Source organism: Canis lupus, chromosome 34, assembly GCF_011100685.1.
Source record: "Canis lupus familiaris isolate Mischka breed German Shepherd chromosome 34, alternate assembly UU_Cfam_GSD_1.0, whole genome shotgun sequence".
In the NCBI taxonomy this organism is placed as follows: Eukaryota; Metazoa; Chordata; class Mammalia; order Carnivora; family Canidae; genus Canis; species Canis lupus.
The window spans coordinates 20,556,415-20,573,725 of NC_049255.1; the positions used below are offsets into that span (position 1 = coordinate 20,556,415).

The window sequence follows — 17,311 nt, forward strand, 5'->3', positions numbered from 1 at the left end:
GAGTTTTTTTAAAGGAATATGGTCAGTTTATGCACAATACTCCCAAGGCAGTCCCACCTTATACATTGCATAGCTTTAGCCAACTCTAGCCTAGACTCCCAATAACTAACAACCAATTATGGTTCAAATGACACAAAGGAAGGAACTGACTTCTTTTCTTTCTTGAGTTTTTATTTGTTTGATGTGTGTAAAATAAAGCACACATTAGTGCACAAAGTGCATGGGTCATAAGTGTACAGTTTAACAAAACATTGCAAAGTGAATCCCTGAGGAAGTTCCACTTATGGAAAGAAATGACCAACACCCCAAAGGACTGCATATGCCCTTTCCCTATCACACCTGCTTTCTTTCTCTCTCTAGAGTCACTGCCCCCCTAATTTTATTGTGATCATTTCCTTGATTTGCTGTATGGTTTTACCACATAAGTATGCATCACTACACACTATAGTTTGCTTGGGTTTATTTTTGAACTTTATATAAATAGAATCATACAGAAAAAATATTGCCATGATAATGGATATTAAAAATTTTTATAAAGTGTAATGTATACACAAGTGAATGGTATCATTAGTAGTAATCTTATCAAGTAAAGACAGGGACACTGAATTTCAACGTTCCACAGCAGGTGGCTGGTTTCATGATTTTTGTGTCCAATAATTTCCAGTCAGGTTTAGACCACCTCATCCTTCCAGATAGTCAGCACAAGCTCACATTCAAGGACTCATCAGAGCTCTGTGTTTGTGACTTCTTATACCACCTGGATGGAAAAGTACTCACCGAAGGCTGAGGGGGTCTGTCAATACATGCTTTGTTCATAAATTAGCAGGCTTCCCTCTGTTGAGTGAGTTCCCCAGCTATTATCAAGGCTCTAAGGTCACATCTGGTTAATCGTTGGCTAGAAATCAATACAGAGAGAACGATGGTTTATGATAAGGGCTTATAATAAGCAAGTTCAAGTTCGAGAGATTGGCTGTCTTTATGTTTTTAGATGCTAAAAAGTAGCTGCTAATCTCCTTCCCTGCTGGAAAAAAACATAACCCCACTTACACTGTTACCTAAATCAAGAACTATTTAAATGTTTTTCGTAGGTCCCTTTCCCTCTTTGGCCAATTCATCGTGTCCTTAGCTTCAGCTGTTCAAATACCATCTAGAATTTTTTTCAGTCCCAAGGAAATGCATCAACTTATTCTCTGGTGTCACAAGACCTCAGGGTCACAGCTACCCTTTGTCCCAGTTCTGGAACAATCCCGACACTCTTTGATGTTAGCGGCTACCTTGTGAACTGATCCATGGGGCTCCCAGTGCCTGAGGCTCAGTACTGTGGGTTTCCCAGCTGGCATTTGGCCAGTGCTTGCCATTCCTCCTGTGCAATCACCCATGCATGTGTACATGAGCACATGCGTGTATGAATGAGTGGGTGTGTTCAAGCGTGTGTAGGCATACTATCTACTCATTCCACGAGTAGACAGCATTGCCACGGATTGTAGCAATAATGTAAGAATGCCTTTCATGTAGTAAATGTTGGGTGAATAAGTGAACAAATGAGCAATGCTCCACCTGGCTTCCTACCCCAACATTCCTCCTCTTTTCACAACTGAGGCCACTCAAATTTCACCTTTGGAATCAACACTGTACCATTCCTAGGACCAATTTTGGACTTAGTCAAATAAAATTTCAGGGGCCTTATTCCAGATTCTCAAAAGACTCAGAACTTAGTATACCTGGCCAATCCTCCCACAGTGATAGGAATCCATATTTGGATCACCACCTTGTTTCCCTCCCATAGTCACGCATGTGCACTCCAGTTTTAGTATCTGGGGGACTTGTTATCTATCCCATATCCTTACCAACTGTCTCCACTCCAACTAGAGGCTGAATGTTCCCCTCCAGTATCCCAATAGCCAGGACCATACTTCCTGACCTCTTATGTTGCTCAGACCCTGCCTGAATCTACATGAAACATTGTCTCATCACTGGTAGATTTTCTGCTGGAACCTCCACCATTCCTTGGTCCTTCCTGATTTTGAACTACAGCCACCTTTCACCATACTCCCTAGATGCCTATGTCTATCTACTGAAATTCATCACCGACCGACAGCTGGGTCTGCCTCCAGCTTACTACGATCATCATCTCTGATCTCTAGTCCATTCTTTTCCTGATCTGCCCTGTCCATTGTCTATGGAAAGGCCTTTCAATTTTTAGATTAAAAATAACAACAAATTTTAAGAGTGAGACATTATTAAAGTAAGCAAATAAGCAAAAAGAAAACAAACATAATCTAACCCCCAAACTTGGTTGAAACTTAATACCAATGAGGAAATATACCATATTCATGGATTGGAAGACTCAATATAGTTAAGATGTTAATTCTTTATGAACTAAAATACAAAGTTAATAAAATTCCAATCCAAATCCAAGCAAGGTTTTTTTTTTTTTTTGTAGATACAAAGAAGCTTATTATAAAGTTTATATGGAAAGGCAAAGGAACTAGAATAACCAAAACTAATTTGAAAAAGAATAAAATAAAAGGATTCACTCTACTTGATTTCAAGATCTACTATAAAATAATCAGACAGTGTGGCATTGGCAAAAGGATAGACACAGAGATCATTGGAATAGAATAGGGAGGCCATTAATAGACTCACACAAATATGGCTAATTGATTTTTTATAGAGACACAAGGGCAATTTAATTTACTTTCAAAAACTCATGTTGGAATCATTGAACATCTATATGCGAAAATATGAACTACTCAACCTAAACCTCACATCTTACAGGAAAAAAAATAGCTGAAAATGGATTTCAGATATAAATACAAAATGTAAAATTGTAATGCTTTTATAAGTGAAATAAGATAGAATCTTCATGAACAAGGGGTAGGCAAAGATTTCTTAATTATGACACTAAAAGCAAAATACATAAAAGAAAAAAATGGTACATTGATTAGACTTCCTAAAAATAAAAACTTTTTTTAATGAAACATATTATTAAGAGAAAGACAAGGTAAAGACTGGGAGGATATAATTTAAATAATATATCTGACAAAGGATTTGTGTGTAGAATGTATAAAGAGTTCTTAATAATAAACCATAAGAAAATACACCATCCAATTTTTCAAAGTGGATAAAAGATTTGTATAGACACCTCATCATGGAGGATATATAGATGGCAAATAAGCACATAAGGAAATGTTCAACATCATTAGCCATTAGGAAATGATAATGAAAATCAGGATTAAGATGCCACTATATATCTATTAGAATGGCTAAAATAGATAAAAACAATCTGACAATAACTCATACTCGTTACCACTCATACTTTGGAGTAGGGAAATATAAAGGTAAAACACTGTAAAACAGTTTGGTAGGTTCTTATAAAGAAAAACATACACTTACCATATGACCTAACAAAACATATGTTTACTGAAGAATCTGTACACAAACACTTATGGCAGCTCTCTTTATAGTGCACCCAAAGTGAAAATAGCCCAATATTCTTCATCAGAAGCATGAATAAACCACTGTGGCACAGCCATACAATGGAATACTACTCAACAATAAAAGAAAGAAACTATTAGCACCACACCTTAAAGGCATCGTGCTAAATGAAAGAAATCCATTTTTAAAAGTCACATCCTATATGATTCCATTTATATGACATTCTGGAAAAGGCCAAACTAGGAAGAGAGAACACATTAGTGGTTGCCACAGATTTGAGTGTAGCCCCAAAGAACAGCACAAGAGTGTTTGTTTGTTTGTTTGTTTGCTTGTTTGTTTTGAAGCTACAGAACTGTCTGTCCGGATTCCTGTAGTGTTACATTAGACATGGTTAGAAATCATAGAACTATACTTTACAATATGTGGCCTTAAAAACTAATACTGAAGAAAGGTCTTAGCACACTTGGCAAATATTTTCCTATATGCGTGTACATTAATAGAATAATTCTGTATTAGATAACACTGTATAAAATTTTAATTTTAAAACATTGTAAATAAGTTGCAGAGTAATTAAGTGTGTATCTGCATATCAGTTTTTAATGGTTGGGTTGTATTTCATTGAATGGAAATAATACATATTATGTAAGCAATCCCATGTTGCTGAAAATTTGGGCATTGTTCAGTTTGCAATATTAGAAATCATACTGTGATAATCATTATTGCAATTAAATATTTGTACAAATCCTTAATTATACTTTAGATAAATTTTTAGAAGTGAATTTGTTGGGTCAAGGTATGAACTTTTTAAAGGTCTTTGACGTGTTTGTCAAAATCTCCTTCAGAAAAGTGGTACCCAAATGCTCTAGCTCCCAGGAGACAATGAGGGTGCTCATTACCCCATATACTCCCCCTATAACCTTGCTCACATGCTGCTATTATATTATGTGGAGGTAAAATTTCTTCAGAGTCCCCCTACTTGGGCAGCCTGGGTGGCTCAGTAGTTTAGCACCACCTTCAGCCCGGGGCATGATCCTGGGGACCTGGGATGGAGTCTCCCTCTGGGCTCCTTGCATGGAGCCTGCTTCTCCCTCTGCCTGTGTCTCTGCCTCTCTCTGTGTGTCTCTCATGAATAAACGCATAAAATCTTTGAAAACAAATCCCCCTACTTACATTATATTCATCTTTGAACAAAACAACCCACAGAGCCTAGCACATTGCCTGGCACATACAAGGCACTATTTAATATTTGTATTTGTTTGTTGGCATGAATAAATGGATAAATTAGTGATCTAGCTTTTTCTTTGGTAATGAATTTTCTTACTTATCACCAAATATTTTGGAGTTACTTCGCGCAACAATCATTAATTTAGCACATACAGCATAAACTGCGATATTTTTTAATCAACTCTTACAACAAAAAATTTTAAACATTCATCCCGATATATTTATTTATATTTATATGAATAATATAAATTATTCTGTCAGTCTATACATTCAAGAATAATAAAGCCTTATTTCTTATATTGATTTAAAGATAAGCGTAAATGAGGCTCTAATATTTTCTTCTCTCCAAAATGTTCTTTTTTTTTTTTTTTTTTTTTTTCCAAAATGTTCTTTACATCTCCCCAGGCTGCTCACATTTTGCAGATCACTGCCCTAAAGCACCTAGATGAGCAGGGTTCTGCACTGACCACCATGAGGAGTACAGCAATGGATAACAAAGTCCTGCCCTTGGATTTCACAGGTAGCCTAGGAACAAATGCCATGAGAACTTCACAGATAACCAGAACACCTTATGAAAGGAGAGGAGGGAGAAATTTCTCCCTATTAAGGAGTTGGAGAGGAAGCCATGGGGCAGGTTACGAAGTTTACGTTCTGTACCCTGAGGATGCTCCACTTCGCCTAACTCCTACTCTGACCTCAGCAACGCTGCAGGATGGCAGGGTGGGGGAGGGCTGTTGAGTGGGGAAGAGTCTGTACACCTGCCATGTATGGCTGTTGGTGGGTTTTTGTTTGTGCCTCTTTTTTCCTGTTTGCTTAATATATACTTTTTCCCCTGCCTTCAGGACACAGTGACACACATTTCAGTTTTGGCAAGGGACAAAGCCAGAGGAGTGTAGGAAGAAGAGCCCCTGCAGAATTGTTGCCAAACTTTATGTCAGATGCTACTTCATTGTCTCTTTATTTTTAATATATAACAGAGTTATTCTATGAATTCTCCATAGTAGCATTTAAGGCACTTCAAATTCTGGTCTCAACCTGAACACCTGCTACTTCCCTCCAATCTCCTGCCAGATACACCAAACCATATGCTCCTCCCTATACATGGCTTTACCCCCATGACAGCTCAGCCAGTTGTCACCCTGCCTTATCTAAGTCCCACTCACCTTCCTGTCCTAGTTCAAAAGTCATCATCTCTGGGAGATCTCTCCCTTCAAATATACCATCTTCCCAGGCAGAATCAAGTTCATTCTCCGTCGAGTTCCTATCATCATTTTTTTTCCACCATCATGCTTTTCTCAACCTGCCTTGGATTACAGTCATATGTGTCTGTTCCTGTCTCTTAGTTAAGACTAAAAGTTCTCTGAGGGTGGGGTAAAAGTTGAATTATCTTTTCCTAGTACATAGCATCTCACAGCAATGAAAAGGCAGGATTGCCAATCTGCCTTGGTAAACTGAGGCAATTTTCACCTCACCTAGAAAGCTGCTTAAATTTTCCTAAATCCCAGAAATTTACTTCAAGCTTGAAGAACAAGTTGATCAGGATAAGAAGGCTTCAGAGTTTTATTTTGACTTCTTGGATTTAACAAGCTTGTGGCACTTTCAAATGGTGATGTCCACCTGTTCAGACATACCTGGCTGGATCTGAGAAAAGGTAACAATTCATTATTCATCAGTATGCAGATGATAATAAAAATGATGAGCATCTGTGAGATTTCCCAGACAAGGTATAAAGTAAGAGGAGACGTATGCCAAAGACAGAACCTTAAGGAATACCAGTATTTTATAGATGTTGGGGGTGGGGTGGGGGAATGCCCACAAAGGAAAGCAGGAAATTGTAATAAAAAAAGATAGAAAGAAAACCAGGGATTTGAAAGTTTCAAAAAAGAAGGAAATAGGAAACGAACTGTAGAATGATACATAAATCTAATAAAGTAAGAACTGAAAAGTGTTCTTGAACTTTGGTAGTTGGAAAGGCCTTCATGATCTTAATGAAACAAGTTTTCATTATGGTTAAATTATCAATTCATTATGGTTAAATATCATCAATCAGCGGGATGCCTGGATGGCTCAGTGGTTAAGCTCTGCTGTCGGCTCAGGGCATGATCCTGGAGTTTAGGGATCGAGTCCCACATCAGGCTCTCTGAGGGGAGCCTGCTTCTCCCTCTATGTCTCTGCCTCTCTCTCTCTCTCTCTCTCTCTCTCTCTGTGTGTGTCTCTCATGAATAAATAAATAAAATCTTTTTAAAAAATTTATGAATCAGTATTAAGCTAACAGGAGGAAAACTGTTTCCAGAACTTAAATAAAAATGGAGTAAAGAAATGGGACAGTGGCTTGGGAGCATAGGACCCACGAAGCAAGTTTATTTGGTTCTCTGTTATTATTGAAAAAAAATTGAGCACATTTATTAGCTAAAGAAAATAAATCATAAATCAATAGAGAAAAAATGTGGAAGATACAAAAGAATGAAGGACTCTAAAACATAAAAAGAATCATACACCATGACCAAATGAGATTTATCCCAGGTATGGAAGGTCATTTCAGCATATGAATATCAAGGCACCTTATTAATAACATAAAGGGGGGAGCCTGGATGTCTCAATTGGTTAAGTGTCTGCACTGGGCGTGGAACCTGCTTGGGATTCTCTCTCTCCCTCTCCTCCTGCCCCCCTCCATGCTTTCTCCCTCTCTAAAATAAATAACATATAAGAAAAAAAGGATAATATGCACAAAAACATCACTTGGCAAAATCTAGCAGCACTTCATGATAAAGACATTCAACATACGAGGAATAGAAGAGAATTTCTCCAACCTGATAAAGAGCATCTATGAACACCCATAGATAATAACATCATACTTAATGGTCAAAAGCTTCCTTCCTAAGTTGAAAGTAAGACAATAACATCCACTTATCACTTCTAATCATTGTAGCACTAGAGATTTTAGTGGAAAAACTAGGCAAAAAAGAATAAATAAAATACAGCCAGATTGAAAAGGAAGAGGTAAAACTATCTCTAGTCACAGATGACATGATCTTGCATAATGAAAAACCTAAGTAATCCACCAAAATACCATTAGAACTAATAACAAGTTCAGCAAAGTTGCAGGATACTAAGTCAATATACAAAAATCAGTTCTATTTTTATAGACTAGCAATGAAAAATCTAAAAATAAAATTAAGAAAACAGTTCCATTTTTAATAATATTAAAAAGAATAAAATACTTAGGAAAGAATTTAACAAAAGAAGTACAAGACTTGTTAAATATTATTAAAAGAAATTAAAGAGAATCTAAATAAATGAAAAGACGTTTCAGTTATTAAATTCATAGATCAAATATTAGGAGGGAAATATCTCCCAAACTAAGCTACAGACTCAATGAAACTTCTACCAAAATCCCAGATCACTTTTTTGCACAAATTGGTAGTTGATTCTAATATTCCTATGGAAATGCAAGGAATCCAGAATAACCAAAACAATATTGAAAAAGAACAAAGTGGGAAAATTCACATGTCCTGATTTCAAAATCCCACTACAATGCTACAGTAATCAAGATAGTATGTATTGTTATAAGCAAGACATATAGATCAGTGGAACAAATTTGAGAATCTAGAGATAGTGCCTTATATTTATGATCAGTTGATTTTTAACAAGAGCATCAGGACAATTCAAATGAGGAAAGAGAAAAACTCTAAAATTCTTAGAAGAAATATAAAAGTAAATTTTTGTGACATTGGATTAAATAATGGTTCCTCAGGACACTGAAAGCACAAGCAACAATAACAAAAATAGATCATACTTAATCAGATTTTAAAACTTCTGTACTTTTAGAAGCAAAAGAAAGTAAAAGTGAAAAGACAAGAAGTAAAAAGACTATCCACAGAATGGGAGAAAATATTTGCAAATCATATATCTGAAAAAGGACTTATATCCAGAATATATAATATAATATAATATAATATAATATAATATAATATAATATAATACAGTATATCCAGACCTACAACTCAACAATAAAAAGATAATCATAGAGGATATACAAATAACCAATAAGCTAATAAAAAGATGTTTGGTATCATTAGTCATTAGGTATCTACAAATAATCAAATAGTGAGATACCATTACTCACCTACTAGGATGGGAAAATTTAAAGACAGATAATCACAAATGTTGGTGAGCATGTGGAAAAATTTAAACCCTCATGTATCATTTATAGGAAGGTAAAATGGTGTAGTTGCTTTGGGAAGCAGTGTAGCAATTGCACAGAATGTTAGATATAGGGTTACCCTATGACCCCACAACTTCACTCCTAGGTATATCCCCAAGAGAACTCAAAACATATGTCCACAAAAAAAACTTGGGCATGAATGTTCATGGCAAAGTGGAAACAACCCAAATTCCATGAATTGACACATGGATAAACAAATATAATAGACTATTATTCATCCATAAAAAGGAATGAAATCTGATACATGCTACATACAACATTGAGTAAACCTTGAAAATGTCATGCTGACTGAAAGAAGCCACTTAGAAAAAATCACTGATTGTGGGAATCCTTTTATATGAAATGTCTAGAACAGCAAACACTACAGACATGGAGAAGAGGTAGGTGGTCACCCAGAGGTGGGGGGGAGGGTAAGGGTGGGGAATGTAAATGACAGTTGACTACTAGTGAGTGTCGAGTTTCTTCTTATGATGACAATGATATTATAGGATTAGAGGTGCCTGGATGGCTCAGTCCAGTTGATTCTGACTCAGGTCATGATCTAAGGGCCAGGGGATGGAGCCCACAACCTGCTCTATGTTCAGCGGGTAGTCAACTTGAGATTCTCTCTCTCTCTCTCTCCACCCTCACTCTCTCTTTCAAAAAAAAAAAGATATTATAGGATTAGCAGTGCTGATTAATTCAAAACTTGGTTGATAAATTTAAAAAACTGGATTTTATACTTCAAACGGGAGAGTTTATGGTACATGCGATGTATCTCAATGACGCTGTTACTGAAAAGAGGGAGGACGAATTTTGAGAAGAAGACCCAGAGCACATAGGAAAGATTAAACATCTGTGTCAATGGAAGACCTAATTTTGAGTGGCTCTAAGAGAGAGAAAGAGGGGGGATAGGTGTGAAGTCGGGTTACTGGGGTGGGGGTTGAAGGTGGGAATCCAAGTGCTCCATTTTCTGGAAACAAGAAGTGATCCTGACTCCTGCAAGCAAGAAGATGGGAATTTTGAAGGGAACTTGAAGAAAAGATGATAATTCACAAATGTAGCTGAGGCCCTTGAGGACAATGCAGAGGAAGAATTAACAAAGGAAGGACATTGGTATTGGCTACACCTTTCTTCCAAGGGCATCTGGCCTCCAGGTCAGGTCCAGTTGTTCTTTTTTTTCCAGCACCTCTGTGAGCTCCATGAGAGCCCGAGGAAGATGGTGGTGCCAGGAAACCACTCAAACAGGCCTGTCTGTCCGGCACCTCAGGCCTACCTATGACCCCATTTTCAACATCTCTTGCCAAAGGGCAGCAAAGCCAAGTACTGTGAATATTTGTGACGAGGAGGATTCTTTCCTCCAAAACTTGCCATGAGATTGTTCTGCAAAATATAAATATTAGATCAGGGTGATTGACAGTAACTGAAAATTCAAACACAAGCACTGCAGCCAGCGTCTTCCGTGATCCCAGCAGCAGGGGAATGGTGGGGTCACCACCCAGATGCCATCTAAGAGACAGACTTCTCCCCCACCCAAGGCTGGGATGGTCCAGAGGGTAAATTCAGTCCATGCCCCCCTAGCTCACTGCTTGATGAGCAGAAAGCTTGTCTTCAGCCACCCCTGCGACCCAGAAGCCTCCTCCACACCAGCCCATAAGGTAACTAGTGTCATGTGAAGGAACACTAGACACTGTTTTTACAAATGTTGATGGACGCACCGATGTCTCCGGGCAAAGTGGCCTATTATATGGTGCAGCAGGCCAAATAACTGCCACCCAAATATATCAAGTCCTGATGCCTGGAATTTATAAATGTTACTTTTTTGGAAAAAGAGTCTTTGCAGAAGTAATTTAATTAAGTATATTGAGACTAGGAGATCTCTCTGGATTATCCAAGAGAGCCCTGAAGGCCTTCACAAGTGGCCTCTTAAGAGACAGGCGAAGGCAGATAAGGCAGACAGACACACAGGAGAAAGGCCATGTGAATACTAATCAGAGAGATGCAGCCAACAAATCAAGGATTGCGGACAATTGCCAGAAGCTGGAAGAAGCAAGAAACAGATCCTCCCCTAGAACCTCCAGAGAAGCACGGCCTTGCTGACACTTTGATTTAAGACTTCTGGCCTCTTAAACTGTGAAAGATTACATTTCTGTTGTTTTAAGCCACCCGGTTTGTGGCAATTTGTCAAGGTAGTCCCAGGAAATGAATACACCTGGCAGCTGTGTTCTCTCTGCAGCCCTAACAGTGCCTCCACCTGTGATCATGAACCTGCAGAGAGTAAAAGTTGCTAAGAGTCCGTGGGTCTATCATCTCATTTCAAGAGGTTTTGCAATCTCCTTTCTGGTGAATGCTGCCCCCACCCCTACGCCCACCCGCAAGATCCCACCGTTACTGGAAAAGAATATGTTAATTGGTTCTTATCTAGAACTCTTGAAAATTCACAATCAAGGTAAGAGAAACACCCAATTTGAAGTCAGAACAGGTTGACTGCGTCCTGATCTGCCACTTACTGGGTTGCTTTGGTCTTGGGCAGTTCACCTCGAGTTCACCACCTGAAAGTGGCAGTTATAATTCCTACCCCCAAAGAATGACTTTTTGTGAAAATCAATTAAGTTCACGTCTGTTTCTTCACCTGGGTTGTCTAGGAAAAACCACATGAAGCAAAGCTTATATTAAGCATACATGCTGATGCATGCTTTCTTGCGGATGGGAGGAGGTGTAATAGCAAGATGAGGGGAGAAGACAAAGAGGGAAACAAAGGCCAAGAAGGTGAGCACCATACTAGCCACAGCATCACCACAAAATATAGTCAGTGATTTGTTTTATGATATGTCTCTGGGTAGGCGTGATGAACCCTTGCTATGTGACTACCACTGGGGCAGGAAGAGGACAGAGAAAGAGCAAGGGGATAATAGTCATTTCCCTTCCACTTCCAGCCTCTCAACGATCAAACTTCACCCATGGAGAATGAACTTGCCTGAACTCCCAGGTGATATCACCCTGACCTTCTGGGCAGCCACTGGGGTTCTGGGATCAGACTCATCTTTTAAGCCAAGAAACCTTGAGAGGAGACAAGCCTATGTGGTCCTGGTACCTGGAGAGCTACAGCGGGGCTCCCACGCATTGAGTACGATGGAGGCCAAGCCAGAGCCCAGCTCTGGTGTGAGAGGCCCCAGAAGTATCTGAGGAAGCTGGCAGGGATAGGAAATGTGGAGGCACTGCTGTGACATTGAGAGCCCAGGGAGACACGTAGGGCCAAGCAAATGGAGCAGCACAGAAACAGGGTCAAGCGCTGCATGCGAAATGGATTCGGAAAATGTCACCTGCTACATGACTACTACTTTACCTATTTTGATTGCCTTCCTTTGTGACCTTTATTGCCTTGAGTGGATTTCAAGGAATGATCCACCATTGTCTCAGGTACACCATCACGTCACCTATTTGGCTATGATTTGTCTCAACTTCAAGTACAGGAAGCAAATCTAAATATTTCTTTTTTAAAATATTTTATTTATTTATTCATGATAGACAGAGAGAGAGAGAGGCAGAGACACAGGCAGAAGGAAAAGCAGGCTCCATGCTGGGAGCACGGACGTGGGACTCGATCCTGGGACTCCAGGATCACGCCTTGGGCCAAAGGCAGGTGCTAAGCCACTGAGCCACCCAGGGATCCCCTACAGGAAGCAAATCTAATACAAGTCTTTGGTGGGAAACTAGTTCTCACCTAGGCAATATGGCGACTGATTGTGGAGGACAGGGCCAACTAGGGTTTTACACATGTCATCCTAGGGTTCCCTGGGAAACAGACTCTGAGAGCGGACTTTGTGAGCAAGGAGTTTACTGGGAACTGAAAGGAGCGGGTTGGATAGCAGAAGAAAACTAAATGGTAGGCAAGGTTGGTCTGGAGCCACACAGCCCTTTAGAGTTGCCCTTGACTGAGGCAAAGGGCAGGACTTTGCACCCCGTATCATCTAGACATTGGATGTGAACCATCCGAAGGATGGACATGTTGCCCCAGGTGAGGCAGGACAATTCCTGGGAAGAGACTCAGCTCTGATGCCAGCAGTACTGGCTGAAAAGAGTGCCTCTGTTCTGAAGGGGGTTGGGGAGGTGCATCCCAGCATCCACGGCAGAGGTACCTCTGGAGGGAGCAGGGGTGGGGGCAGGGGATGGGGAACATTGGCTTATAACCTTGGATTTCTTTTGTGGACTGATTCCTTTTGTAAGGAAAACCATGTCCACCATCCTCACGAATGAGGGGGCTTTCACCCCCACTTCCCAGTTCTCATTTCAAGGTGTGGATCGGACACTTTCAGGTGTTTCAACATCCCTTACTTTTACTCCATCCCCACCTCTAACTCCTACTGTCCCCATGGAGGAAGGGCAGGAGCCAATCTGGTAAAGGCCGTGTTCCATGTGGGCAGACTCTGGGCCAGCATGGCTGCTTGTGGCCTAAGGAAGGAATGGCTTGTCCTTGGCCTGTTGTCTCCTCACCGCTTGCCTCCTTGCTGCAAGTTTCTTCTAGAGGTGTGTCTGGCCCCTCTCCCTTGGCCAGCTTCTGTGGCTGGGTGGGCCACTCAGTTGACCTATGCACCCGTGAATTGCAGGGATGGAGTCGGGCGCCCCCACAGTAGCCTCACTTCCAAGCTGCTAAGCAGTTGACAAGTTGCATATTAGAAATTACCAAACAACTGACAAAACTGTATTTTAATCTTCATTTGACTAGTGACCTATGTATCTGTTTTCAGCAGTTTTTATTCATCTAACACATATTTATGGAGCATGTATTATGGGCCAGGCCCTGTGCTAAGTGCTGGGAAAGTGGACTACACAGTGCAGATAAAATCTCTGCTTCTACAGAGTTTACATTTTACTGGGCACAGAGAAACAATAAATCAGCAAGCAAACAAACAGACCATGTTATATCTTGGAAATTGCTTTCAAGGGACAGAGAGGAGTGGGCTGGGCAGCGTGTGGTGGGGTGGGGCATAAGACCAGTAGATCTGCCGAATAAACATTAATGTCCAGAAAGAGTGAGACAAGTGGGGGAAGCATTCCTAGCAGAGACAGCAGCCAGTACAAAGGCTCTGTAGCAGGAATTGGTTTGGCAGGTTTGAGGAACAAAAATGCCCATGAACCTGGAGGCTTGTGAGCCACAGGGAAGGGGGAGACCATAAGGCAGAAAGAAAGACATGGGCCACATCGTAGAGGGCAGTTACACAGACCCAGTACTTTCCGCAAAGTGCGACTCATACCACCAGCACGTACAAACATTTGGGGCTGGTGTACATGCACATATTTTTATTGGAATCATTATGAATTTATTTTTAGAGTATATGAGTACATTGGACAGATATAATTAGCACATCAAAACCACAATCTCCCAGATACTATTCACATGAAGCTACATTAAAAAGTGATTTGATTTAAAGAGAGTATTAAGTCCATCATAATACAGGGGTTGTACGGATACAGCCACATTCTCAGAAGTGGTACGTGCAGCATTCAAGTTTAAGAAAACACTGCTTGCCACTTAGAAACAGGAGGGGACCCCATTCACAGCCTCTGACACCTGATGGCTCAGACCCTAGGGGGACTCGAGAGAAGTTGTGCTGGTCGGCAGGGATGACCTGCTTCCCTCCAGATGTCCCCTCACTGTATACAGCTGTTCCCAAGGGGTAGCAGAGCAGCCAGGGACTGGACTGTCCCGTTCACGTTACTGTGAGACGATGCAACAGGCCTCATTCTCACCGGCGGGACGCGGATGGGTGTAAATGTCTCTTCCAGGGGATCCCTGGGTGGCGCAGCGGTTTGGCGCCTGCCTTTGGCTCAGGGCGCGATCCTGGAGACCGGGGATCGAGTCCCACGTCGGGCTCCCGGTGCATGGAGCCTGCTTCTCCCTCTGCCTGTGTCTCTGCCTCTCTCTCTCTCTCTCTGTGACTATCGTAAATAAATAAAAATTTAAAAAAAAATAAAAAATAAAAAATAAATGTCTCTTCCAGGCAGACCTCCCTGCCTTTCCCAGCCTCCTGCACTGGGCAGGCCACCAGGAGAGAATGGACTGCTCCCCAAGAGAGCGTGCAGATCCAGGTGAGCGGGGACGTGGGATCCCGAATCACCATGTGGAAGAAGAGCACCTGTTGGCCAGGAATGGTCATGTAAGGGAGAAAGAAACTTCCTTGGTGTTAGGCTACTGGCATCTCTGGTTGGCTTGTTGGTCACTCAAGTTAGTTAACCCTTTATCTGGAATCTCTGTCTTTTGAAGGTACCACATCCAAAGAATATGACAATAACATGACATAAGAGATGGGATGATCTGCAGGAAAAAAAGGAGTGGGATGGGATAGAGTAGATGATGTCTTCTTCGTCCACTCAGAAGGCCGTCTTGCAGGGGAGGGTTGTGTACCACATTCTGAGCAGGCCAGTCACCAGGAGTTACAAGAAAGCAGCTTCCATCATTATGCAGAAGTCAGTTTGGCACTAGCATAGGACAAGATGCTCCGCACAGTCACACAAGAAGCATATGGAGTGTTCAAATGAGGTCTAAGAGACTGAAGGACAAGAAAGCCACTGGGGGTGGGCATGGGTGGAGATTTAGCATTGGCCAGAAGGGTGGCCCCAGGGCTCTGAGAATCTCCCAACTCTTCTCCTGCAATTCTGAGTCTCCCCATCTCCTCCCATTTGGGAATGGAGGAGAGGAAGACCGAGGGAGAGGGTTTGATGGGGAAGCCCACCTAAACTGTCTCCCCTCCTGGAGCTCTGCCCCTAAGGTGACTGACCCACAATACTGGGAGATCCCAAAAGAACAGGCAAGGCGGGCTCGTCCACACCGAGGAGCCTGTCTTCCCAGATCGCAGGCTCCACAGCTGTTTTCTTCTGAAAAAAATATGACCAGAGCCAAGCTCAGGCCCAACAGACCCACTGACAGATGCACAACACCAACATTTGGTGACTTCACACCAGGGGCAGTGAGTCCAGGGAGAGTAAGGGATGAGAAAGAGGCAGGCTTTGAGCCCAAGGAAGGTGGTGGCCCAGGCCCAGGAGTACAGCTCGGAAAGACCACACTCTCCCCAGACAAGCCTCGACTGCTGGAAACAAGATGGAGAGGCTTCAGAGGAGATCTCAGCCAGAGACTCGCAGGCACAAATGCCCTCAGGTCCAGGCAGGCAGATCAGTGAGGTGGGCCAACGGGAACCGACAAGGGAATGTAGCAATATAAAGTCAAAAAGCAGAAAGCAAGACAAGAAAATAGAGGCGCCCACCTCAGTAGGCCTTCCATTTGGGAATGAGAAGGCAAAGACTCAAAGAAAGGATGGTCTCCCTGGTGGTTCCTCTGCTTTGAGGATGGTGTGAGGGCAGGGACTCAGGCCTCCGCTGTCCAGGCCAGCAGAGGTGGGATGCCGGGCACGGTCAAGGCAGGAGTTGGGCACCCATGGTCGCAAAGAGAGCCCTGATGGGCTCAGGCCTTAGGAAACTCGGACCCCGCACCAACTCTGCCCCCAACTCAGCAGCTTGGGTAGCAAATACCTTGCCCTTCTCTGGGCCACAAAGACAGTTGAGTGTGTGGTCTTGAATGTCCCTCCAGCTCTGACATCATTCCTGGGAATGAGAAGCTCAAGTCACCAGTGAGACCTTCCTTCTTCCACCCATGTTTCTGATCAGACTCAAAACCTTTGGAGTTTCACTTCTCTGTATCTCTTGAGCCCATCCTCTGCTTCTCACCCTCGTGGCCCAGCTTTGATAGAATCCTCATCCTCTCTCTCCTCCCAGGTGACAGCAAGGGCTTCCTGACCACTCTCCTTCCTCCTTGCTCCTTCCCATTCCGCCCGTCCTCAGCTGTCAATGCTACCTCAACAACAGAGTTGATGACATCACGCTCCTGCTTACCACCCTCTATGACGCCCCATTGCATTCTAGAAGCAAAGCCAGACTTAACGCGATTATCTTGGGCCCTCAAGGAATGAGGCTTCATTTTCACTTCTCCTTCAGCTCTCCTCCAACTATCCAATGCCTCTTCAGATCGATTGCTTGCCATTCTATTAATACTTTCTGAAGTTTCACACTTGCAAGATTTTGCATATGCTGTTCCCACTGCTTTGAATGCCCTTCCCCATTTTGTATGCCAGGGAGAGGAGGAATCTAGCCCAGTCTAGGCAATAAGGGGATAAATTAAAAAAAAAATTATTGGAGTTCAATTTGCCAACATTTAGCATAACGCCGAGTGCTCATCCTGCCAAGTGCCCCCCTCAGTGCCCATCACCCAGTCACCCCAACCCCCTGCCCACTTCCCCTTCTACTACCCCTTGTTCATTTCCCAGAGTTAGGAGTCTCTCATGTGCTGTCACCCTCACTGATATTTTCACTCATTTTTTCTCCTTTCCCTTTATTCCCTTTCACTATTTTTTATATTCCCCAAATGAATGAGACCATATAATGTTTGTCCTT

The 17,311-nt window shown here is 42.0% G+C and overlaps 1 protein-coding gene across 12 annotated transcripts in view; it reads right to left on the bottom strand.

The window, feature by feature from the left end:
* LOC119867505 overlaps positions 1-17,120 on the bottom strand; it is a 33,052-nt gene extending 15,932 nt beyond the window's left edge. For 2 of the 12 annotated variants that reach the window (XR_005383884.1, XR_005383882.1), the window contains exons 1-3: positions 16,394-17,120; positions 5,826-6,303; positions 778-895 (exon numbers count right to left, since the gene is read on the bottom strand). Coding sequence is in view for 4 of the 12 variants with exons in the window: in XM_038583665.1 (XP_038439593.1) it covers positions 15,399-15,742; positions 16,394-16,465; positions 16,589-16,901 (729 nt within the window). In the remaining 8 variants the exon portion in view is untranslated. The other 10 variants (XR_005383887.1, XR_005383886.1, XR_005383888.1 and 7 more) reach the window with 9 other exon arrangements.
* Positions 17,121-17,311: the final 191 nt, after the last annotated feature.